Raw genomic sequence first — 24538 nt, 5'->3', positions numbered from 1 at the left:
GTGTCCCCTAATTTACAGCATCAAAGGCAATTTTGATGAGCCCTTAGCCCTTAGAGGGGCTGTACTCGACCTGGGAGAACATGTGGAATTGGGACTCAGAAAAGGTGTAGTGGGATGGGAGATGCGTCCAGGTAACTAATGGTAACTGGGCGGGGCAAGCCCACGCCGCAGGACCTCCGCGATGGCGAAAAACTACGACTCCCATGATACTCCAGAGCTGAGCCCCGCTTTTCCGCCCGCCCACTGGCTGCCGTTCCCGCGAGCGGTGAAGCCGATTGGCCCCGGCGGAATGGGGGGCTCCCCCGCTAGCAGGTTAGTGGGCGCCACCGGCAGCAGACGTTGACCGAGCGCGCGATGGGGAGGGGGGGGCGGGCGGGCAGGGAGGACGAGGGCCCGCGCTCACTATTCAGGAAACTGCGGAGCGCCATCGCCGTAGCGTAGCCGCGGACCGTGAGACGCCGGGCCGGCGCGGAGACTGCGTGGCGCAGGCGCAGTGCGGGACTTCTCCTGGGTCCCCAGACAGCTGGAGGAGATAAACAGAGGAGGAGGGAGGGGAGTGCGTGTGCGAGAGCGCGCGAGGGAGTGTGAGTGTGTGTGAGCGCGGGTGTGAGGCGGTGCGCAGGGGCGGGCGGAGGCGCTGTCCGGCCCCGGCCAGGCGCCGGGCGGGGAGCATGGGAAGAGGCTAGAGCTGCCCGGGTCCCCAGCCCCCTTCCCGGGATCCGCACCCCTCTGCTCCCGGGAGAGGGGCCGGGCCCCCCGGACCGACATGGGCTCCTGAAGTTGCTCCGCTGCTGGTCCTGGGAAGAGACCTGACAGGTACGGGTCGCCGCCGCCCCATCCCCGCCGCAGACGTCGAGTCGGGGACGGACTCCCACAGCCCCGGCTCCGGGGCCGTCCGCTCTGGGCCGGCTCCCTGCTGGGGGCCTGAGCCCGACCGCCTCGGGACTCCGGGGTGTCCCGGGAAGGGGTCAGGCCTTAGCGGCGAGGAAGGGCAGAAAGGGCTGGGGAAGGGAGGCTAACAGAGGACTGGCTGGGAGGTTGGGGTGGGGTGGGGAGGCTGTAGGAGTCCCGCAGGCTCCACCGGGGCAGAGGTAGAAGTCGTCCTATCACGGGACTTTTATGTATGTATGTATTTATTTATTTTTGCGGAGTTTTTGACATCTGATCTGGCGCCTGATCGCACTCAGGAAGAAAGGGGCAGGTGGAAGTTTCAAGAGGTCACTGACCTGATCTACTCTTTCCGTGTCTCTCTGTCTCTCTTTCCCTCTCTTGCTCTCAGTTTCTGTCTCCCCCATACTCCTTTTCTTTTTTTCCTTTCCTTTTCCTTCCTCTGAGAGAGAGAGAGAGAGAGAGAGAGAGAGAGAGAGAGTGAGAGAGAGTGTGAGTTTGTTTTCAGGCTTCTGGCAGCCGCAGATGCCTTCAGTGGCTCATCCTGGCACCAAACTGAACTTTGCCAAGGTGTTTGCATCATCGACTGTAGCGCTAAGTACAAAGGGTCTCTGTTTGGGAGTGGGCTATTCGTACCCACTTCAAAGGGTAAATAAGAATCGTAGAGATAAACTGCAAACCAGCAGGATCTCTGAAAAGCTTTCGTGAGCGTCCCATTCCCCGCCCCACCCCCATCCCAAGCCGAGTGGTTGGAGTTTCTTGGCGACTTAATGGTTTGCTGTCCACTGCAGGTGCACTGAGGGTTTACATGCGATTTAATCTTAGCAGCTGAATATAACTAATTTCTTGTGAATGTCTCTGGTGTTCTTAAATCTCTTGAGGTAAATGTGCTGGTGGAGCAACTCGAAAGTTTTGTTCTCAAGTTTGAGTTTAGAAGCTGAGTGCTGTGACTAGCTTTTCCATTCCCTCCAAGGATGGAGTGGATGATCGGGATAAAGTGTCAGATAAGCATTTTTTTTTTTTCATGTGTGGGTTTTAAAACAAAGTCTCATGTAGCCCAGGCAGGCCTTGTAGTTCATCATGTAGTTCATGCTGGCTATAAACTCTATTTTCCTGCCTTCAAGACCCAAGTACAGGGATTAAGTGGTATAGTGCTATTACCCTTGGCCCCAAAGTTTTTGTTTGTCTTGTTTTGTATTTTGGAGACAGGGTTTCTCTGTGTAGCCCTGGCTGCCCTTGCGTTCACTCTAGACCAGGCTGGCCTCAGACTCAGAGATCTGCCTCCTGAGTGCTGGGATTAAAGGCTTGTGACCCCATACCTGGCTCCAGGTGTTCCTTTTTAAACAAAGCCTGCCAGATCTCTTAGGAGTTTGAGGCTAGCCTGGTCTACCGCGGGAGACCCAGTCTCAAAACCCAAGTGTAAGTAAATAAGTAAAGCCGGACTCAGTTTTGAGAAGAAAATCATTCTGGGGAATCTTCTGAGACAATCTACCTAGGGCCTAGGTGTGCTCACTGGTCTCCGCTTAAGTTGTGAGTGGGCAGGCTCACACAGTGAGTGAACACCCTTGGACTATTTCTGGTTTGAGTTCTGTATTTTATTTTCTTATAAGCCTTGTATCCTTAAGAATTAGAATTTTGCTGTTGAGTATAATACTCAAGTATTTTTTAATTTTTTTTTTTTTCATGTATGAGTCTTTTGCCTGCATGTATGTATGTATGTACACCACATGTGTGCTGTGCCCATGGAATCCAAAATAAGGTGACAGGTTTTCTGGAACTGAAGCTACAGATAGGTGTGAGCTGCCATGTGGGTACTGGGAATTGACCCCAGTCCTCTGCAAGAGCAGCCAATGCTTTTAATCACTGAGCCATCTCTCCAGATCCTCCAAGTCTTCTAAAACAGATTAGGGAGTAATTGGCACAGTTGACTCTTCATTGTTGAGTTGTATTTAATTTTTCTCTTCTTTTGAGACAGGCTCGTACAGTCCAGCTGAGGCTGGCCTGGAACTCCAGGCAGATCCTCCTGCCCCAGTCTCCTAAGTGCTGGGATTACAGGTGTGAGTCGGCATGTCTGCCATTAATAGTTGGGGGTCTTTTAGTCTATTAAATAATTTTTAAAAATATTATTTTTGTTTTTGTTTTTTTCAAGACAGGGTTTCTCTGTGTAGCCCTGGCTGTCCTGGAACTCACTTTGTAGACCAGGCTGGCCTCAAACTCAGAAATCCGCCTGCCTCTGCCTCCTGAGTGCTGGGATTAATAAAAATTATTATTTTATATGCATTGGTGTTTTGCCTACATGTATGTTGGTTTGAAGGCATTGGGATCCTGGAGGGACATAGATAGTTGTGAGCTGCCATGTGGGTGCTCCATTCCCCTAAAAAATGCTTTCAATGTAGATTTTTTTTGGGGGGAAGATTTATTTATTATTTATATGAGTACACTGTAGCTGTCTTCAGACACACCAGAAGAGGGCATCAGATCCCATTACAGATGGTTGCTGGGAATTGAACTCAGGACCTCTGGAAGAGCAGTCAGTGCTCTTAACCCCTGAGCCATCTCTCCAGCCCCTCAATGTAGATTTTAAGCATGAACATTAAGAGAAGGAAAGAAGTGCTTGGGAGAAAGATGCCTCAGCATGGATGTAGGCTTCTCTGAGAAAGTTGCGTCTCTTCTGTTCTTGTATGTCTTGGTTTGGTTTTGGCAGCACTGGGGCTTAAACCCAGGGCCTTGAACATGCTAGGTAAGCGCTCTACACCACAGAGCTATATGGCCAGTTATTCGTTTTTGTACTTATGATCTTTTAAATGTAAAAGTGAAATATATTATTCTGTGTGAGAGTACGTGCACACAGCGTGTATGCTGCCCACATATATGCTGGTATATGCTTATATGTCCCATTGCATCTGTGAAGTCAATTGAGACGATTCTGCCCTTCACTGTGGACTCTGGGGGATTTAGCTCTGTCTCTTTGGCTTGAGCTCCCTGAGCCACATGGCTGGCCCTTTATAAGTTTTTGAGATAGGTTTTCCATAAGTTGCCCATGCTCAACTTCATAGTCTGTGGAGGCCTCGAACCTGTGGTCTCCTAGCCTTAGTTTTGTGAGCAACACTGAAGTTGGAGGCCTGCTTCTTGGCCTCAACAGAGTTGCTTTATTTCGTCGGTACACGGCCTTTTCTGCCATAGTTTGGATTAAACTACCGTTAAACGTGGATTCTTTTGTCTTTTCCATCTCTTTTGGGGCCCTTCCTTTCAAGTCATGTCTTATAAAGAAAGGGAGTACTAACTTGGGCATAATTTGGCAGAATAGTTGAATAACAGCCTTTATTTCTGCTTGGGACTTCTTTCCTGGAAGTCCTAGAAGGAAAGAGAGAATCAGTGATGTAATGCTCACAATGATGACGCTAACAACCATTGGCCAACTTGGAGTTGACACAAGTGGCTTCTTTTTCTTTTAAAGAAGAAAGCTTTATTTTGGCTGTCAGATTCAGAGTGTCAGTCCATGGCTGCTTGACTCTCTGGTGGCAAGAGTAAGTGACAGACGCAAACAGGAAACAGAGAAGGAAGGTACTGAGACCAGGTGTGACCTTCAAGGGTGCTTGTGCCTCCAGTGAGCTCTCGGTTATGCCCCACCTGGTAGCATTCTTCACCTCCCAAAATAGTGCCAGCAGCTAGGGAGGAAGCATTTGATGTATGAGCCTGAGGAGGCTGGCCTCCAACTGACTGAGATCTGCCTGCCTCTGCCTCCTGAGTGCTGGGATTAAAGGCGTGTACCACCGGTGCCCGCCTTGGGGTGAGGTGGGTGGGGTGGCTATTCCTTATTCATAGTATTCTGCCCACTCAGGCTCATGGACGTTTTGAAATGCAAAGAACATTTGATCCGTCTTGAAAAATTCTCCACACTCTCAACATGGATCAAAAGTCCAAATTTGGACCAGTGAGATGGTTGGCTGATAAAGAGGTTTGGTTTGCAAGCCTGCCAGCCTGACTTGGTCCTCAGATTTCAGAGAAGTTCTAGAAATTTCCCTCTGACCTCTACATGATGCTCTACACACACACACACACACACACACACACACAAACAAACAAAAATAAAACTTAGTTTTCCCCGAAATTCCAAGGTTCTTCTGAGACTCAAGGTAGACTTTTAAGTGCGAGCCCTTACAGATAGAAGAGTAGAGCAACCATATTGACACACTGAACATCCTCTGTGTGGCATTTTCATACCCTTGGGCTTCAGGACATAGGACAACCCAACCAAAGAGACATTTTTCAAGACAGCTACACTGGAGTCTATGCTGTGCTGCAACTCACGGGTAGCCCATGCACCGTAGCACTCATGGCTGTCTTCCTGTCTTAGTCTCTTCAGTGCCAGAATTACAGGCATACACAGCAGTGACTGTTTGATAGTTGTTTTATTTTTCTCTCTTTAGACTTGGATATGTGTGCTACATGTACACTTTTGCATCTTAGCCAGCCCTGGACAAGTGTAATCTTAGTGATACTTGGCTTCCTTGGGCCAGTGGTTTAATGCCTTATCTTGTCTCTTCTTTCATTCTTACCTTCACAGAGTCTCCATTACATCTTTGGGCTGCTGGTGTAGATGGCTAGACCCACAGAACTGGTGAACTGTGCTTTCTTAGCTGTTGTGTAGTAAAAAAGTCGCCGCCAGAAGCATATCTGTACCTTATTGATGTGTAATTCTGATCAAGATATGTCTTAGAATGGCTGGCATATATTGATGGGCTTGGTTTAGTTACTATTCCTTTTTATCTTCTTTAACCTTTGGGGCTATCTTGTGAGATGATTATTTTTACTTATTATGCACATGAAGTCACAGTTTGGGTGATATAAGAAACTTACTGAAGCCAGGCAGCAGTGGCACACGCCCTAATCCCAGCACTCCGGAAACAGAGGCAGGCAGATCTCTGAGTTCAAGGCCAGCCTGGTCTACAGAGAGAGTTCTAGAACAGCCAGAGAAACCCTGTCTTAAAGAAAGAAAAGGGGCTGGAGAGATGGCTCGGTAGTTAAGAGCACTGACTGCTCTTCCAGAGGTCCTGAGTTCAATTCCCAGCAACCACATGGTGGCTCACAACCATCCATAATGAGATCTGATGCCCTCTTCTGCTGTGTCTGAAGACAGCTGCAGTGTATTCATCCTGTATATAAAATAAAGAAATGAGCTGGGCAGTGGTGGTGCACACCTTTAATTCTAGCACTTGGGAGGCAGAGGCAGGCGGATATCTGAGTTTGAGGCCAGCCTGGTCTACAGAGTGAGTTCCAGGACAGCCAGGGCTACACAGAGAAAACTGTCTCGCTCGAAAAACCAAAAAAATAAAATAAAATAAAGAAATAAAATCTTAAAAAAAAAAAAAAAAGAAAAGAAAGAAAGAAAGAAGGAAGGAAGGGGGAGGGAGGAGAGGGGAGAGAAGGGAAGGAAGAAAGGAAAAAAAAGAAACTCTCTTAAACAACTGCTGCTCTGCGATACTGTGCATCCTCTAACTGTGGTTTAGAGCACTCTTTGGAGCACAAGCTGCAGAGTAAAAGCTCAGGATGGGGACATGGTGCTTGTCCTCAGACACCTGAAGGGTTCTTATGTGGGGAGGGAACTGGACTTTCTCAGGATTCTAGAAGACACCATGAGGATTAAAGGACAGAAATCTCTTAAGAGTTGGTTGGCTTTGGTTTGATTTTTAAAAAAAAAAAAAAAAAAAAAAAAAAAAAGCTCTTTGGGGGCAGGGGCAAAGTCTCAGGTAACCCTGGCCAACCATGATTCTATTTAACCTCCAAGTACTCAGAGATTCACCTGCCTCTGCTTTCACAATTAAAGGCAAGAGCTGCCCCTCAAGTGTGTGATAGAGGGTTAAAACTTTAAACCAATCTTTTGGTGTCTTAAACAGTTATCCTGTGAAAATATCCAACTGCTTTCTCTTTGATCCGTAAAAAGGTGACATGTATTGATTTTCTGCTGGACCCTTGCCAGGCACTTTGTCTGAAATACCTCACTTAATCCTCTCAGAACCCTGTCCCCCCTCACAAGGCCGACATGATCATTATTCCCACCTGAAGAAACAGACTCCACAAAGTCAAGAAATATGCAGAGCTTACACAGCCAGGAGTTGCAGGGCCGCCATCCGACCAGTAGTGATGTCCGTAGGTCAAAGCTCTTCTGTGAGCTAGAGCTGCATCTCCTAACCCCTAGAGTGAGCCTCTGAGGGTACTGGCCTGTGGATGGGCCGATGAGGACCAAGACAGTATGTGCTTTTGCCTGGAGCTCCTTGGTTTCCTGGGAGCCAGGCTTGGACTTAGACGAGTACAGGCTTCCTTAGGGTGAGTTCAGGCCTGAATAGGGGAACCCTGGAAGCCCTGGGCTAATTCTTTGTACTATTAGTAATAGCTCCAAACTCAAAGAGCTTCGTGACATTACTGAGCAATGCCGCCGAAAACCTTGAAACCCGAGCAAGGGAAGGGGGTAGCCAGCAGGTCAGAGTGTAGGAGGCTCTGGTCTCAAGGGATGTTGTCAGCCAGGTGGGCCTGGTGGGACAGGCCTCCTGTTCCAGTTGCTTGGGAGGTTGATCTGGGAGGATTGAAAATTTAAGCCCTGCTTAGGCTCCAGAGTGAGTTCAAAGCCAGCCAGCCTTGACAACATGGTGTTTTCAAAATTGGGTGGAGTGGAGGTCGGTGGTAGAGCATCTGACTCGTAGGTCAGCTTGGTGCTGCTTAAGGAGGGGGAGACTAGAAATGGCCGGACGATCTAAGTGAGGGTCAAGGGTCACCATTTACATTTTTATATTAAGTACCTTCTTTTAGGATAAGCAAGCTCACAACTGCTAGAGCCCACGCCAGAGCTGGCTGCCAAGAATAATGACCCTTAATCCTCCCTGCAGCCGTAGGGAGGGATTAACCCCAATTTCTTGGAATGGGGGTAGGGTTACCGAGTAGGACCTTGCCCGGGGGTTACCCAGTGACTCCCAGGCAGTGTCAGGACCAGAACCCAGTACACTTTTATTTCCAACCCCAGGTTCTGTTTTCACGCAGAATAAAACTGCTTATTCTTGAATGGTAGCCAGTCTGTTTAGGAAGCTCCTTCAGTCAAAATGCTTGTGCCTGGGTGCTGGCGGCTCTCTTGCCTGCCTCTTCAGTCACGTCTGTATGTGACTGAAGTGGCAACTGTAAAGGAAGGACTTCTAAAGCCATCACCTTCCTTTCCCTTGGCCTTTCAGGAACCCTGAGTTAGAGGGGAGAGTGGGGGCTTCCAGGCCTTGCCTGCAGGAGGTAGGAGACTGTGGCAGGATTTGGAAAAGCACAAATGAAAGATCAAATCCAAGGCAGAGTTTGCTCGTGGACCTTGAGTGAGGATGGCATTATCAGAACACGCTTCCTTTTGCCTGTTTGCTCTCTTCTGTTGCTTTATGCTTCGTATGCTTCGGGCCCAACAGAAGTCAGATTGGCTAACTGCGGAGAGCAGTGCTCTGAAACCTCAGGAAAAATGTTCACACATCCCAACTGTCATTAGAAATCTCATTCAGGCTGAGGCGATGTCAAGGTGAGTTTCACTCAATGCTTCCCAGGAAGCGAAGCATTTATTTGGATAGACTTCCACAGAAGAAACTTGCGTCAGACTCCCATGAATTCCTGTGAGCCAGGAGACTCAGGTATTTCCAGAGATGTCTGTGCTGATAGGACAGAGCATGCTCAGTGTAAACCCCACTTCTCTCTGGCGGTCCATGACGTGAAGTTGAGTGCATCCTGACCCTCTCCCCATTTTATTTGAGACAGGGACTTTCTATATAAGCCCGAGTACCCTCAGCTTCCATCTTTCTGCCTCCACGACCTAAATGTTGGGTCTGTGAGCCTACACTGATATAGGCATGTGCTGCTATGCCAGATTTGGGTTTTATTGTTGTTGTTGTTTGGTTGGTTTGGTTTGGTTTTTTTGGAGGCAGCATTTCTCATGGTAGCCTCTGCTGCCTTCAAACTCATGACCTTCCTGCCTCAGCCTTTTTGAGTGCTGGAGGAACAAGCATGGGCTGCTACTTCAGCCGGAAGTAGCACTCTTGAATTTTATTGTTTGTTTGTTTGTTTGTTTTTTGAGACAGGGTTTTCTCTGTGTAGCCCTGGCTATCCTGGAGCTTGCTGTATAGACCAGGCTGGCCTCATCAAACTCCTGAGATTCCCCTGCCTCAGCCTTGAGTGTCAGGATTAAAGGCATGCGCCACTTCTACCTGTATGTGTTTAAGACAAGCAAAGCCAAGTTTGTTTGTTTGTTTGTTTGTTTGTTTGTTTGTTTTCCTGTGAGTGTTGGTGCTGGGGTGGAACCAGAGTGCCACACGTTGTTAAACAGATTCTTCATTGGTAAGCCACATCCCAGCCACGATGATTTTGCCTCCTTGCTTAGCTCTGAAGAATGGTAAGAGATAAAATTTGTTTTAGGCAACTGTTTGGACATGGTCTGATTAAAAATCATAGCAATAATTGTTTTGCAGCCAGTAGCCTGGGGTCTGGTGTGAGACTGGGTTGACTCCCCACTTAATAACTTCATGGCTGTGATGAATTAACTTTTCTGTGTCTCAGATCCTGCATCTGGGATAAGAATAACATCTGTCTCATGCGATTGCTCTAGGGGTCTGCTGCAACACATGTAAACTGTTTAGAAGGCTGAGAGAGTTATCAGTCAGCAACTCGGTTTCAAGCCTTTACTCCTACGTTCTCCCATCACTGGCTACCCTGCACAGGAGCGTAGGACCCGGTTAGGAAACCGAGACTTAGAAATTTAGTGCAGAAAGTAGGTACGTGCAGTGGTACCCTGTCCCCTGTAGGATTGCTCTAGCAGAGACACCACTGCAAGCAGAAGTAAAGGAAACTAACGTCTTTGCACAATGCAGAATGTTGAAAGGAGTCAGTTGTTACTTGAGCTGAAGGTACCTCTGTATTGTGGGAGTGGCATGTCATAGGACTTGGGAGGACAAGTGTTTGAGGCTCCATCTTTCTTCTGCAGCTAAATAGCAGCGTCTCCTTAGAATCCAGTTGGTAGAAGTGGTTTTGTAGCTCATCTACATGTGCGGAAGTTAATCCTGCCCTTTGACCTTGTGAGTATCAGAAATGGAACTCCAGTTGTCGTAAAAGGTGGCAAGTACCCTTTCCCATTGAGCCAACTTGCTAGCCTTTTTTGTTTTTGTTTTTGTTTTTGTTTTAGAGATGGTTTGAATGAGAATGGACCCTAGTAGGCTCAGATATCTGAATGCTTGGTCCCCAGTTGGTAGAATTGTTTGGAAAGGATAAGAAAGTGTGGCCTTATTGGAGGAGCTGGGTCACTGGGGGTGGGCTTTGAGTTCATGCCATTTCCAATTAGCTCTCTCACCTGTGGATCAAGATATAAACTCTCAGCTACTGCTCTGCACCATGCCTGCCTGCCTGCTGACATGATGATGTAGCTCATGTAGCCCAGGCTAGCTTCTAGCTGACTCTGTTACTGAGGCTAGCCTGATCTCTACCTTCCTCCCAAATAATGGTAAGGTGTGCACCACCACTCCCAGTTTGTACCTCTCTATGGATTGGACAGAGTGCAGGGTCTCTCAAAGTTCATGTCAGTTAAGTCAGAGGCTAGTCTAGAACCTAGGATCCTGGCCCAATAGACTTTCCTCAGCACCACAAAATATGTATGCTTCAGTCTTCCTTAAGTGGGATCATGATCTATGTTATAGCCGTGTGGCTTCCTCATGGAATTGTTGTGAAGCACATTAAAAGCCTGAACAAAGGCCCTCTGGTAGGCATACTGCATCACATGTACACAGGAAGCCACGCAGTTAATTCAGCAGTAGTTATTGGCATCTGCTCAGTTCACAGTCAGACTTGGGACCATTAGGAGGTGAATCAGGTGAAGAAGGGCTGGCCTGGAGGGACAGAAGCCGCAGAGTTTACGAACGTTTAAGGACCAGCCTTTCAGTTGAGTTGTGAATTTGAAGTAGAAAGGAGGACAGTCTGAAATACCAGAAATCCACTGACATCAAAGTTACAGTTTAGCATTTTTTTCTGCTTATTAGTTTTTTAAATTTTAGTTATGTGTATGTGTCTATGGGATGTAAGGAGCCCAGAGGTTTCTGATTCCCCTAGGACTAGAGCTATAGATGGCTGTGAGCCACCCCATGTGGTTGCTGGAAGCTGAACTCAGGTCCTCTGCCAGAGCAGTGCACATTCTTAACCTGCTTAGCTAGGTTCCCAGTCCCACTCCCAGCTGGTATCGCCATATATGTTTAGACCTGATTGTTTAACTGCGTAGAGATGTCGGGTTTTCTATTTAACTAATCAGTATCCCACATTTGAAAATTTCTGTATCTAGAAAGATATTCCTGTATCTAGAAAGAGTTCATATTCTTTGTTTTGTTTTTGTTTTTTCGAGACAGGGTTTCTCTGTGTAGCCCTGGCTGCAGACCAGGCTGGCCTGGAACTCAGAAATCTGCCTGCCTCTGCCTTCCAGTGCTGGGATTAAAGGTACGGGCCACCACTGAGTTTATATTCTTATTTATTTTTAATTAAAAAGTTAATTTTTGAGGAAGGTCTCTCCACTGTCCTAGACCTGTGTTCAAGTTAGCCTGCGGAGCTGTCTTCCTCTGCCTTGCAGGTGCTAGAACTGAAGGTGCCCCGCTGTACCTGCCATGTCAGTGAAGCTTTTACTCTCTCTCTCTCTCTCTCTCTCTCTCTCTCTCTCTCTCTCTCTCTCTCTCTCTCTTGGTTTTTCGAGCCAGGGTTTCTCTGTAGCTCTGGTTGTCCTGGAACTCACTTTGTAGACCAGGCTGGCCTCAAACTCAGAAATCCGCCTGCCTCTGCCTCCTGAGTGCTGGGATTAAAGGCGTGTGCCACCACGCCCGGCAAGGTTTCTTATTATTACACAATAATAGCTCCCTCCTTAGGAAGAAGATTGGGTTTGGTTGATTTTTAGGTTTGAGACAGTCTGCTGTAGCCCTGGTTGGTCTGGAACTTGCTGTGGAGCTGAGGATGGCCTCAGTCATCCTGCCTGTGCCTACAGAGCTTGATTTCGGAGCTTGTAGGTGTGCACACACTAATACACACGACTTTTTAAAATTAATTAGTTAATTAATTAATTAGAGACAAAGTCTCAGTATGTAGAACCAGCTGGCCTGGAACTCATAGGTATCCCACTGCCTTTGCCTACTAAGTGTGGGATTAAAGGTGTGTGCCACCACACCCAGCCTTGGAGAGAAAGAGTTATATGAAGAACTCCAGTCCTTGTACATGCTAGGAAAATGTTCTACCCTGAACTACATCCTTAGCTGGGGGCTTTCTCACAGATGTTCACAGCATTGTTGACACCAGGCAGTGGATAAACACAGTGCATATGAGTGTAGTGGAAAACTATTTAGGCATAAAAAAGAAATGAAGTAGTGATAGCAAAGAATGGAAGAATCTCAAAGTTGTGATAATTGCAAAAAAGTCAGATACAGAGGCCATATGTTGTTAGTGAATTGTCTGGAGTAGGTAGTTGCATAGAGTGGAGGCTGGTGCTGGCCAGGTGCTGGGAACAGAGGGGAAATGGGACCTGTATATTTGCTGGGTGTGGGGTAATGGGAATGTTCTGGAACAAGGTAGGGGTGGTTGTTGCACAACACTGAGTGTCCTGGGTGCTGCTGAGTTGTTCCACAGAAGCTGTATCCACCAGCCATCCTCTCTCTATTCTGCCATCTCTTCCAACCTAAGCAACTGCTAACCTGTTCTCCATTTACAGGTTCTAAACACTTGGTATTAAAAGGATTCCATCATATGACATCTTTCATTTGGATAATTTCAGAGCTTATTCTTTTGTTTGTGAGCTGGTGTGTGCACATGTGTGTTGTAGGTATGTGTGAGCGTGCCTTAGATTTATGTATGGAGGCAAGAGGTCAACCTCAGGTGTGGCCCACTCTCTGTGCATGTGTATGTGTGACCACTATGTGTGTGTGATTACGATCATGCCAGGATATGTGTGTCAGAGGACCACTCGGGAGAGTTCTCCTTCCACTGTGGGCTCCTGGGTTCAACTCAGGTTGTCAGGCTTGCATGCCAAGTGTGCTTACCTGTTAAGTTGTCTTTCCCCACCCCCAACACACACACACACACACACACACAAACACACACACACACACACACACACACACACACACACACACACACACACACACACACACACACACACACACACGCTTTGGAGATACAGTCTAGGCCAGCTGGCTAGGAAGCTCCTGGAATCCCCCTGCCTCCCACCTCCCGGCTTGGGGATTACAAGGGTGTGCTGCCAGACTGTGGTTTCTGTGAGCTCTGGGAGTTGAACTTGTTAGCAGGCACTTCATTCTATCAGCTGAGTTATCACCCAGCTCCACCCCCTTTCTTAGCCCAGGTAGCCTCGAGCTCACAATCCTCCTGCTGCAACCCCTCAAGCTTACAGCTGTGTACCACCAAGCCTGGCCTTTTCGTTGCTTTTTCTGGTCAAATGGCAATCTCTATGTTTATCTGCGGAGGCATTGAGTTGTTTGTCTTTTTGTCTAGTGCTTCCATAAACATCTCTGCATAAGGTTTTGTGTGACGTTTCCTTTTAGAAATGAAGTTTAAGTTGAGCTCCCAACTTAAAGCTAATGTCAGGACTCTGCTGTTGTCGCCTTCACAATGTCAGCTTCAGTTTTCTTTCTTTCTTTTATTTTTTTTTCTCAAGATATCTGAACAAAGATTTATTTTATTTATAGGAGTACACTGTAGATGTCTTCAGACAGACCAGAAGAGGGCATCAGATCCCATTACAGATGGGTGTGAGCCACCTTGTGGTTGCTGGGAATTGAACTCAGGACCTAGGGAAGAACAGACAGTGCTCTTAACCGCTGAGCCACCTCTCCAGCCCCCATCAACTTCTTTGTTGATAGAGAAATGTGGGAAACCTGTGCTGCCCCACACATGTAACAGGATCGAGCAAGTTTTAGAGTTCACATCTGCCTGGTTTACTGAGCCCCTGCTGGGTTAAAGGCACTGTTAGGGACATTCCTATTTGTTTTATTTGTTCCTCACAGCTACCCCCTGAGGTAGGTATATCGGCCCCATTTCCATTTTACAGATGTGCAAACTAAAACTCCTGTGAAGATTCCTGTCTTCCTGGCATATAGAAGGGGCTAGAATTCATGCCCAGTGTGTGTACGATTATACACGTGGGTGTGCACATGCCATGGTGTGTAGAAAGGTCAGAGAATAACTTCATGAAGTTGGTTTTCTCCTTCCATGTTACCTGTGGGTTCTGGAAATAAAATTTAGTTAAGTTCATTAGTTTCTTATCCTAGTAGAAGAAAGCTTCCTAGTAGTGTAAGCTCAAAACTTGCAGTCAAGGTAGGGTTAAAGATGCCGTGCTAGCCATTTTAGGCCCGAGGGAGAATACCATCAGAGAGGTGTAACATCTGCACAGAAGCGCAGCTCATATTTCTGTTTGAACATTGTGTCGTGTGTTTTCCTCTGTGCCGCCAGTGTTATACGACGTACTTTCTCCTCCTCTCATGGGTGTCTGTCAGGGCTGGCCTTGTAGCATCCTAATTACAGTTCATACCCTGCCAACCTTTGTCCTCTAGGTAAAGGGCTTTCATTTTCTGTGAACAAATGAACAAATTAGCTCTCAATGTTCTTCCAGTGCTGAGTGTGAAATCAGGGTATGGCATTCACCATCCTGCCTCAGAGTGAAGAGTCCATGTTCTCTCTAGTGACTCCATGCTGCCACATCCTTCCCTATGGTTAATGTCCTGCTGTCTTCTGTGATTTCTTCTAAGACATATGAATAAATTAGTATAACTAAGATTCAACTAATCCTTCCAAGTCCAGCTCATTAAAATTTTTGATAAAATTCTTGAAATTATTTATTCCAGCCAATATTTAATTTGCATCTAACAGAATTCCCATTGGTGTTGTCTTCCCTAATGTTTGATCCTGTATGTCACTGCAGTATGCCAACTTCAGGTCCCTCATTCCTAAGCTTCTGTGTGTGACTTGTTGACTATTTCAAGAATGCTCAACACTGTAAAAGTTGGCCATGACTTCATCTTCTCATTTTAAAATATGTTTTGTTTTTTTGGTTTTTGGTTTTTGGTTTTTTTTTTTTTTTTGGTTTTCGAGATGGGCTTCCTCTGTGTAGCCCTGGCTGTCCTGGAACTCACTCTGTAGATCAGGTTGGCCTCGAACTCAGAAATCCGCCTGCCTCTGCCTCCCGAGTGCTGGGATTAAAGGCGTGCGCCACCACGCCCGGCTAAAATGAGCTTCACCGACCCGGTTCTTCATGGTTGGGAGGCTTTGGCTTTTGTGACAGCAGAGTTTCTCAGTGTGACCAGCCCTGACTACCCCGGACTCGATTTGTAGACCAGGCTGGCCTCAAGCTCACAGAGATCCACCTGCCTCTGCCTCCCAACTGCTGGGATTGAAGGTGTGCATCACCATGCCCGCCATGTTTGAGAGACTTTTGGAGGGGACTAAGCAGTCTGAGTTAAATCTGTACTTTTATTTTCCCTCTTGACTCACTTGTTTCCTATGTCCCTGACTGCCTCCTTTGTTTCTTTCTGTACTTCCAAGCCACATATCAGTCCCATCCAACACCACTTACTATGAGCTGCGTCTTTTATCTCTGTATTCTCCATTCTAACTGTGCCTCATTCTTGATAAGCAACTGCTCAGAGAACACTCATGAATAAGTAACTATGATTTGGTTGGCTCTTTGGATTCTCACTGTGGCCATTACTCTGGAAAAGAATGTACCATTGTGATTAAGGACATGGTCTTTGGAGTCACATGGGCGTGGGGTCCAGTCTCTTCACTTCTCGTCCTGTGGTGTGGTTGCCAGGGAAAGTACCTTTACAGGCTGAGCCATCTTGATGACCTGGGAGTGTCATTCCTCATCTCTCTCTGTGATGTCTTATGGCAGTTCATTCCTAATACTGAGAACTTGTGGGTTTTTCCTCTTCTACAAAATCTGGGGTGCGTACTTAAATTTTAAAGAGTTGGACTGCTTGTTCTCTTAAGCAGAATTAGCTGACAGAATAGCCTTGAGGGGTGACAGAACAAAACCTGAGCTATCCGGGTACTGCAGGAAGAAGACTGTCTTTACTCAGTCGTGTATTGACCATGCTCATCACATACTCGCTTAACATTTGCTAGGGGCTGGGGAATGGCTCAGCAGTTACGAGCAGGAGTTGCTTTTCCAGGAGACCCTGGTTTGGTTTCTAGCACCACATTGATGACAACCTCCTGTAACTCTGGCTCCTGGGGCATCTAACTCCTGGCCTCTGCTAGCCTGCACTCATTGCACATGCTTACACAGAAACACACACATAGTCTAAATTAAAAATTAAACCTTAGGGCTAGAGAGATGGCTCAAAGGTTAAGAGCACTGGCTGGTCTTCCAAAGGTCCTGAGTTCAGTTCCCAGTACCCACAGAGTGTCTATAATGAGATCTGGTGCCCTCTTCTGGTATGCAGGCAGGACATTGCATACATAAGATAAATAAATTAATTAATCTCAAAAAAAAAAAATTACCGGATGGGTTTATAAAGATTGCTCAATAGTTAAGAGTTCTCCAGAGGGCGCACACTCAATTCCATGCTACTACATGCTGGCTCACAACCACTGTAGCTGCAGTTCCTGGGAAGCCAATACTCTCCTGGTCTCTTCTGGTCTCCACATAATGCACAGACATTCGTGCAGGCAAAGTACTCCTTTACATAAAATTTAAAATATATATTTGGTTTTTTGAGACAGGGTTTCTCTGTACAGCCATGGCTGTCCTGGAACTCACTCTGTAGACCAGGCTGGCTTTGAACTCAGAAATCTGCCTGCTTCTGCCTCCCGAGTGCTGGGATCAAAGGCGTGCGCCACCACTGCCCGGCTAAAATATTTTTAAATTAAGAAACATTATTAGAACTGGTGAGATGGCCCAGTAGGTAGAGCAAGCCTCGTCACCTGTGTTGGATTCCTAAAACCCATATAAAGGCAGAAGGAGAGAAGGGATGACCAGTTCCACAGAGACTGTCTCCACAGGGACAGTAGTAATAATAATAATAATACTTTAAAACTATTTGCTGGTTTATTATGAAGGATTTTACAAAGGACACAAACAAATAATGTGGAGTTTCCTTGTGTCAACTCTCTGGAACGCTCCCTTGTTAAGTTTTGTCTATAGTGCTGATGTGGCTGTGGCAGAGTCCAGCTGAGGTCTCAGAGCTAAAATGACTGACAGTTCAGATGGTTTGCCACGGGTCTGTGGAGGAATCGTGACTCCTTCAAGTGCTTGCTCAGTGCTCCCCATAGTTGTGTGTCACAGTGCTCCCCATCTTTCCCCATTCAGGGGTTCTTCAGTGTGGCGGAGCAGGACCAACCCACCATGTTAGAAGTCGCCGAGTGGGCCGGTGGGTTGCTTTAGTGGGCTGTGGGTCGGGCTTTTAAAGGCACCTGGCCCATTTCCCAAGGCTTGATGGATTTTTTAGTTGTTGTTTTCCTCCTAGGTAATTAAATGCTTGTCTTGTGGACCTGGGCTTGGCTGGAATGTGCAAGGGTCTTGAAGATCCTTCCGTAGCTTCCCTCTGTTGAACTATTAAGAGAAGATGGCAAAAGTCAACATAACTAGAGACCTCATTCGTAGGCAGATCAAGGTAAGCAGCGGCGCTTCCACCACCACAGTGGCTCTCAGACCCTCAACCTGTAACATTGTTTTTGTTGTTACTTTTCTCCTGTTATGAATCATAATGTAAGTAGCCGTGTTTTCTTTCCTGTGGCCTTGGGTGACCCCTGTGAAAGGGTTGTTCCACTCTCAGAGGGATCATGACCCACAGGTTGAGAACTGCAGCCCAACAGATTCACTTAAAGATGAAAAATGCCAAAAACCCGGAGCAGCCAGCCAGCTGTAGAGTTGGTGACTTACCTCGTCATAGAGCTTGCTGGTAGCATACTGGGGATGAGTTCAAGGTCATCTGCATGGGCTTCATGGAGGCTCCCGTCTCTACTTATGCCGCCATTGCTAAGATTACTGTAGGCTGGTGAGCCATCAGTGTAGAGAAGGAGTCCATGGGGGTGTGCACACAGGAGCATAGGTGATAGCTAGCCTCTGGTGAGAACCCCAAGCTAGCCAGACAGTGATGGGGCACACCTTTAATCCCAGGGCTTGGGAGGCAGAGGCAGGTGGATTTCTGAGTTCGAGGCCAGCCTGGTCTACAAAGTGAGTTCTAGGACAGCCAAGACTACACAGAGAAACCCTGTCTCGGAAAACCAAATAAATAAATAAATAAATAAATAATATTTAAAAAATAATAATAAATAAATAAAACCCCAAGCTGGCATCTTGAACTCCATGCAGCACTGCCCTGCGTAGTGTGACCACCTGCAGACTGCTCATGTCGCTTGCCTGTACTCTAGTTTTTCTGTTGTTCAGTGATGATATTTTTGAAAAGTTAGATGATAGAACATCTTCAAGCTAAAAAGAAAAATTAGGAGTCAGGGGGGTGTGGTGATGCATACCTTTAATCTCAGTCCTCAGGAAGGTGGATCTCCATGAGTTCAAAGCTAGCTTCATCTACATAGAGAGTTCCAACTAGGGCTGCATATAAGACCCTGTTTTCAAATACAGAATTATCTACCAAAGCATTAAGCTTCGGTGATCATGTGGGTGAACTGGATGGACTGAGTGTAGTGTAGGCGCTGATAGTGCTTGGTGTGCCTCAGTCTGACCTTTGTTTGTCCTACCTTGTGCCATTGAACCTTTTAGGTGTACTTTTACAACGTTCTGGGGGATTTTATTGGACCAGGTGGCCTTAAAGACAAGAACTGTTTTTTAGAAGTTCATAGTCAGTAGGTTATTTTGGTATGTGTATATTTGTGCTTTAACAGTATGTGTCCTAAGCCGGGCGTGGTGGCGCATGCCTTTAATCCCAGCACTCGGGAGGCAGAGGCAGGCGGATTTCTGAGTTCNAGGNCAGCCNGGGCTACACAGAGAAACCCTGTCTTGAAAAACAAAAATAAAACAAAACAAAGCAAAAAAAAACTGTGTGTCCTAAAGATAACCACCTTCCATCCTAACTACGGAATCAGTCCTCCTCTGTTTTTTGATTTTTGTTTTTTTGTTTTTTTCAATTCTTCATTACCTTTTCTGTTTCTTATTGTGTCCAACATAGGGTTGAATATAGAAAAGTTGGATTAGAGAGGTTGGCTCACTGTGTTTAGAGTACATTGCTCTTCCAGAGAGCTTAAGTTTGATTCCCAGTATCCATATGGTAGCTTACAACTGACTATAATTCTATTTCCAGGCCATCTGACACCCTCTTCTGACCTCTGTAGACACTAGGCATGCACATGGTGCCCAGATGTGCATGGAAACAAAACATCCATGCACATATACTAAGTTTTTTAAAAAGGTAGATGATAATACTGAATTGAGTCAAAGGAAATAAAAGTTTGTGTTTGTTCCCAGGAGCGGGGTGCCCTGAGCTTTGAACGGCGATATCATGTCACTGACCCCTTTATCCGGCGGCTGGGCCTGGAAGCAGAGCTTCAGGTAAGAGATCCAGTTTGCATCCTAGACACATATATCCTGCTTTCCATCCTCTGCACATAGAGATCCATCTGCTGCTCAGTGCTGGAGTTATAGGTGTATGCCACCACACTTAGCTTAGGTGTGTGGGGGTGAGTAGGTTTGTTTTATTGTGTATGCAGGCACTCCTGGATGCCAGAGACATCAGATCCCCCTATTGCTGAAGTTATAGGCAGTTGTTCCTCTATTTTTACACAGTATGTATTTAAACTGCTGCCTTATCTCTCCAGCCCCTGGTTTTCTTTTCCTTTGTGCTTTTTTTGAGATGGGTTTCTTTGTGTAGCCCTGGCTGCCCTGGAACTTACCTATAAACCAGGCTGGCCTCAAACTCAAGAGGTCCTCCTGCCTCTGCCCCAGGAGCGCTAGAATTAAAGGTGTTAAACTCCCAGCTTGATTTCCTTATTATTATACTTCAGTGAGTTGTATATATTATGCAGTCTCCCTGGATATGCTGGGGGATTTTTCTAGAACTTCCCACAAACAAATATCTTCAAGAGCTCCCAGGTTTGTTTGTTTGTTTTTTTTAATAAAACAATGTGTCAATTTACATATAACCTACAAACATATTTCTGAACACACCAACTCTAGATTGTTCCTAATGTCTAATACAGTGTAAATGCTTAGTAATCGTGTTATGGCTTCCAAGATGATGAGAAAAATGTGTATACACAGCTGCAGCTGCCATGATTCTGACCCTTGTTTTCCCTCTGTGCTTAGCTGAGTCTACCATATGGAAGCTGCCAGTACTGAGGCTGGTCACGTGTCTCACCCCTCTCTCCATTTGCCTTTATTGTCCTTCTCTTGTTACTGCTTTGATACAGTATTTATTTGTAGCCTACATTAGCCTTGAATTTACTTATCTGTATCTAAGACTTGAACTCCTGGCCTTTCTGCTTGCTTGTTGGAATTACAGGTATGGGCTACCGTGCCTGCTTTTGAGGCCTTTTATTCCATTTTGTTTCTTGTGAAAATTGAGCATAAATTCAAATTAGATTAAGTCAAGTTGTTATGTCACAGAAGTGCCGTGGGCTTTAAGTAAGCTGTAGAATGGTAGTGGCAAGGTGAGCCTTAAAATGTCCTCTGTGTGTGTGTGTGTGTGTGTGTGTGTGTGTGTGTGTGTGTGCTGCTATGAGCATTCATGCACACATTTTTGTGTATACTTTTAGCTCTCTTTGGGATGTACCCAGGAGTCGAGTAGCTGACTTACATGGTAATTCAGTATTTGATACATTCTTGAGCCAGGACTTCATAGTCTACCCCCAGTTGCCCTTGAGCTTCAAACCCTCTATCTCAGCCTGCAGAGTCTGGGCTTAGATGCATGCCCCACAGCCACACCTGGATAGCTACATAGTTTTCTTTTTAATTTTTTGCATTTATTTGTTGTGACTGTGTTCTAAGACTGTCCTTGAACTCCTGACCTGCACAGGTGTGGAGGTGAGATGACAACTTGGAGTCAGCTCTCTCTGTTCACTCTGGGGTTCCCTATGCCGTTCCCCAGAATCACACTGAGGTCACTGGGCTGGGTCTTGTGCTGCATCTCCCCCATCTCTTTCTCATTAGGTTTTCAGTGTTGTATCTGAGGCATCTCTGCTGACTCAAAGTCGGGGAGATTTGTATTTGTGTTTCTTCCAAGTGTTTTATGGTTTTAGAGAAGGGGGAGTTGGTGGGGGGCAAAGTTAAGGTTTTTAGGGGGTTCGCACTTCATCCTTAGGGTTCAGTTGTGATCTCAGCCTTTAATACTGAGGCTTCTCTCCACCCTGACCCTTCAGTCATTGGTCATTCATGGCGGTGTCCGGAATCAAGCAAGTACTGTACCACTGAGCTGCATTCCAGACTTATTATTGTGCATGTCCAGTTGTCCCAGTACCATTTATTTGTTGCAGAGACTGTTACAGTGTCTTGACACTCTTAGCAGAAATTAAATACCCATAAATGTAATTTTTGTTGTTGTTGTTAACTGTCAACCCATGCCATTGATCAAAGTACCTGTTCTTATGCCAGTACCACTTTGTAGCAACTCGGGAAATTAGGGCGTGTGGCTCTTCCACATTTGTTCTTTTGCGAGGTTGTTTAGCTCTTCTGAGTCCTTTGCATTTCCATGAGTCTCAAGTGCACTGCCACCTGTGCTTATAAATAAAGTTTTATTGGAGCACCGCCACACTCATTCATTTATGTATTGTCTGACTGTTTTAGTGATTCAGCAGCAGAATTGAATGATTCATACAGAGACCATATGGTATGCAAAACCTAAAATATCTATTGTTTAGCCCCTTACAGAAAAAGTTGTCGACACGTGCTTTGGATATTGAAGTAAATTGGTGTTTCTGTCACCTGAGAACAACAGTATGAAACCACCTCTCATTCCTTCTCGTGGCTGGGCAGGCAGATGTGCAGTGTGCAGTGTGTGGCTTATGTGCCAGCAGTATATCTCGAGCCTGGGAGAAGATTGTAGCAGTGAAGATGACAGTATGGTTCCTGCCTTTCAGAGAAGAGGTCTTCTCTGACCACTGCAGTCCGCTGCAGTATATGTCCCACATCTGTGTTTATAGTCTTCTCAGCACCTAGTCACTCCCTGACTGCCCTGACTGAGTTGTGTGGGGTTTCCTTTCTCCCTCTAGGGTTCAATAGCATTTCCAAGTAGAAGAATTCTATGCTCGGTGCTCAGTGAAAGTACAAAGGCTGCAGGGATGTATAGTAGATATAGGCTTAGTACAAGGGAGGAGTCTGTTGTGAGGTACAGCTGTTGCCTTGCCTATGGTACTGCCTGGTACATCAGAAATTGATGCATGCATATAGCTATAGATAGGTCATTCTTCATGGTAGTAGTGATTTATTTGCTTTTTGTTTGGTTGGTTTGGTTTAGTTGAGACAGGATTTCAACTGGCTGTCCTGGAACTCAGAGATCTATAACTTTAATTTTTTTCAAATCCTACTTTTAATGATGGTTCTTAAACTTTTTGGTTTTTCTGAGACAGGGTTTCTCTGTATAGCCCTGACTGTCCTGGAACTCAATCTGTAGACCAGGCTGGCCTCTGCCTCCCAGGTGCTGCGATTAAATGCATGTGCCACCACTGCCCAGCTCGTTCTTAAACATTTTAACCCCCCTTTTAACCTACCACCCACCAGAGGTAGTATTAAAGAAAGGATGGGGGCGTGCGGGAGGGGGAAGTGGACCTGTTTAGAAAAGTTCTTTGGAACAACTTCTGTCTGTGTTGTCTGGAAATTGGCAGTTCAGTTTACAGATTAGCAGTGGCAACTCAATCCACTCGCAAACATTTGACGGATACACCAGCGGTCCAGTTTGGTAGAGCCAGTTCATCAACAGCAGTGACACACCTAGCAGAGACAGTCAGGCGTGGCTTGGCACAAGTCAGCAGGAGGGACCAGGAGGGACCAGGACCTCCGCACATGCATCCAATCAACACAAGCCCTTGTAGGCGGCACAAAACTGCAGCACACCACCACAACAAATGCAGCTTAACTACTCAATGTAAGGCAGACACATGTGTGTCGTTCGCAAAGAATCGTCATCACGTGTCTTTTCACATGCTTGCTTTAGCAGGACATCCCCTCTTTTTTTTTTTTTTCTTTTGGTTTTTGAATACAGGGTTTCTCTGTGTAGCCCTGGCTGTCCTGGAATTCACTTTGTAGACCAGGCTGGCCTCCAACTCTGCCATCCCGTTTTGTATCTGCTTTAGCAGCAAAACGTTCCTTCAAGAGTCTGCCTTTGTCTTTCACCTGTGTCCACTTCAGGAAAACATTCCTTCACGTGTTTGCAAAACACCATCCAACACACTGACTTTCCAAAGAACCCTAAAGTTTCCATTTCAGTGATCTACCTGCCTCTGCCTCCTGAGTGCTGGGACTAAGGGCGTGTACCACACTGTCCAGTCCAGTAGTAGTGACTGAACCTAGGACCCTGCATGTGCTAGGCAAGAACTCTCCGATAGATAGATAGATAAATAGATAGATAGATAGATGATAGACAGATAGATAGGTAGATAGATTGATAGATGATATTGGTTGATATTTCCTTTTTCTCTTTTCCACTCCTCTTCCCTCTGTAGTGATGCTTATTAGGTCATGATAACACAGGAGTTATCTCTGAAGCTCAGTCTTACCTGTAGGAAAAATAATGAGCTCATGACTAAATGTCTGCAGTTCCACCTAGCGCTATCATACGTGGGTGCTAGCTAGAAAGTTCTCAGGTCCCCTGGAAGGGCAGTCAGTGCTCCAGCCTGCTACATTATTTTTTGTTTTTGTTTGTTTGTTTGTTTGTTTGTTTTGAGACAGGATCTCTATGTAGATTAGGCTGTCCTCAAACTCACAGAAATCCTCCTGTCTCTGCCTACCAAGTGCTGGGGATTGAAGGTGTGTGCTACCACACCTGCTCCTCTACATTGTCTTTTGAAACAGGGTGTCTCACTGAACCTGGAGCCCCTGATGAAGGCTAGACTGGCTGGTCATGGAAATCCAGGGATCTGCCTGTTTGCCCTTCCCTCTGGGGAACCTGGGTCTATGGGTTGGTGCCACTATACCCAGCTATTACATGGATGCTGCCTGTCTGCCAAACCTGACCACATCAATCCACTTGGTGTGAGAAGAAAATCAACTTCCATGAAGTATTGTCCTCTGACTCCCACACCTGTGCCATGGCGCACGTATACAGACACAGACACTAAATAGATAGGTCTGGGGAGACCTCGATGGCTCAGTGGGTAAAGGCCCTTATCACAAAGGCCAGAGAACTGCTACCCGTGGCAGAAGGAAAGAGCTGGCTTTGAGTTGTCCTTTGACCCTATATATGTACTTTGGCCCAAAAGCTCCTCCCAAAGACTTGTCACTAAGCAGGGATGAGCTGGCTAAGAATTAAGACATGATACACACACATAATAAATGAAAAAAGAAAAACTCACAGTGAGTGCTTTGAAAACAAAAACTTGGTATAGTTTTTAAATAGCATATTTATTTTATGTGTATGCATGTTTTGCCTACTAGTATATGCTAAAGAGGGTATTGGCTCTCACAGAACTGGAGTTCGAGGCAGTTGTTAGTCAGCATGTA

General features: G+C 46.2%; 1 protein-coding gene across 3 annotated transcripts in view; it reads left to right on the top strand.

Moving 5' to 3' along the window:
• The first annotated feature begins 252 nt into the window (after window positions 1–252).
• Window positions 253–24538, top strand: part of Wdtc1 (WD and tetratricopeptide repeats 1) — a 46660-nt gene continuing 22374 nt past the window's right edge. The window contains exons 1-3 of one of the 3 annotated variants that reach the window (XM_029539936.1): window positions 253–312; window positions 17397–17543; window positions 19355–19438. In XM_029539936.1, the coding sequence (XP_029395796.1) occupies window positions 17496–17543; window positions 19355–19438 (132 nt within the window). In that variant the 5' untranslated portion in view covers window positions 253–312; window positions 17397–17495. Of the gene's footprint in view, window positions 313–437; window positions 817–17396; window positions 17544–19354; window positions 19439–24538 lie in introns of those variants that run through there. The other 2 variants (XM_029539937.1, XM_021200398.2) reach the window with 2 other exon arrangements.

The sequence above is a fragment of the Mus pahari genome, chromosome 6 (assembly GCF_900095145.1).
Source record: "Mus pahari chromosome 6, PAHARI_EIJ_v1.1, whole genome shotgun sequence".
NCBI lineage: Eukaryota > Metazoa > Chordata > Mammalia > Rodentia > Muridae > Mus > Mus pahari.
The sequence above is the reverse complement of the archived record's forward strand: the minus strand, read 5'-3'. Positions and strand labels throughout refer to the sequence as shown.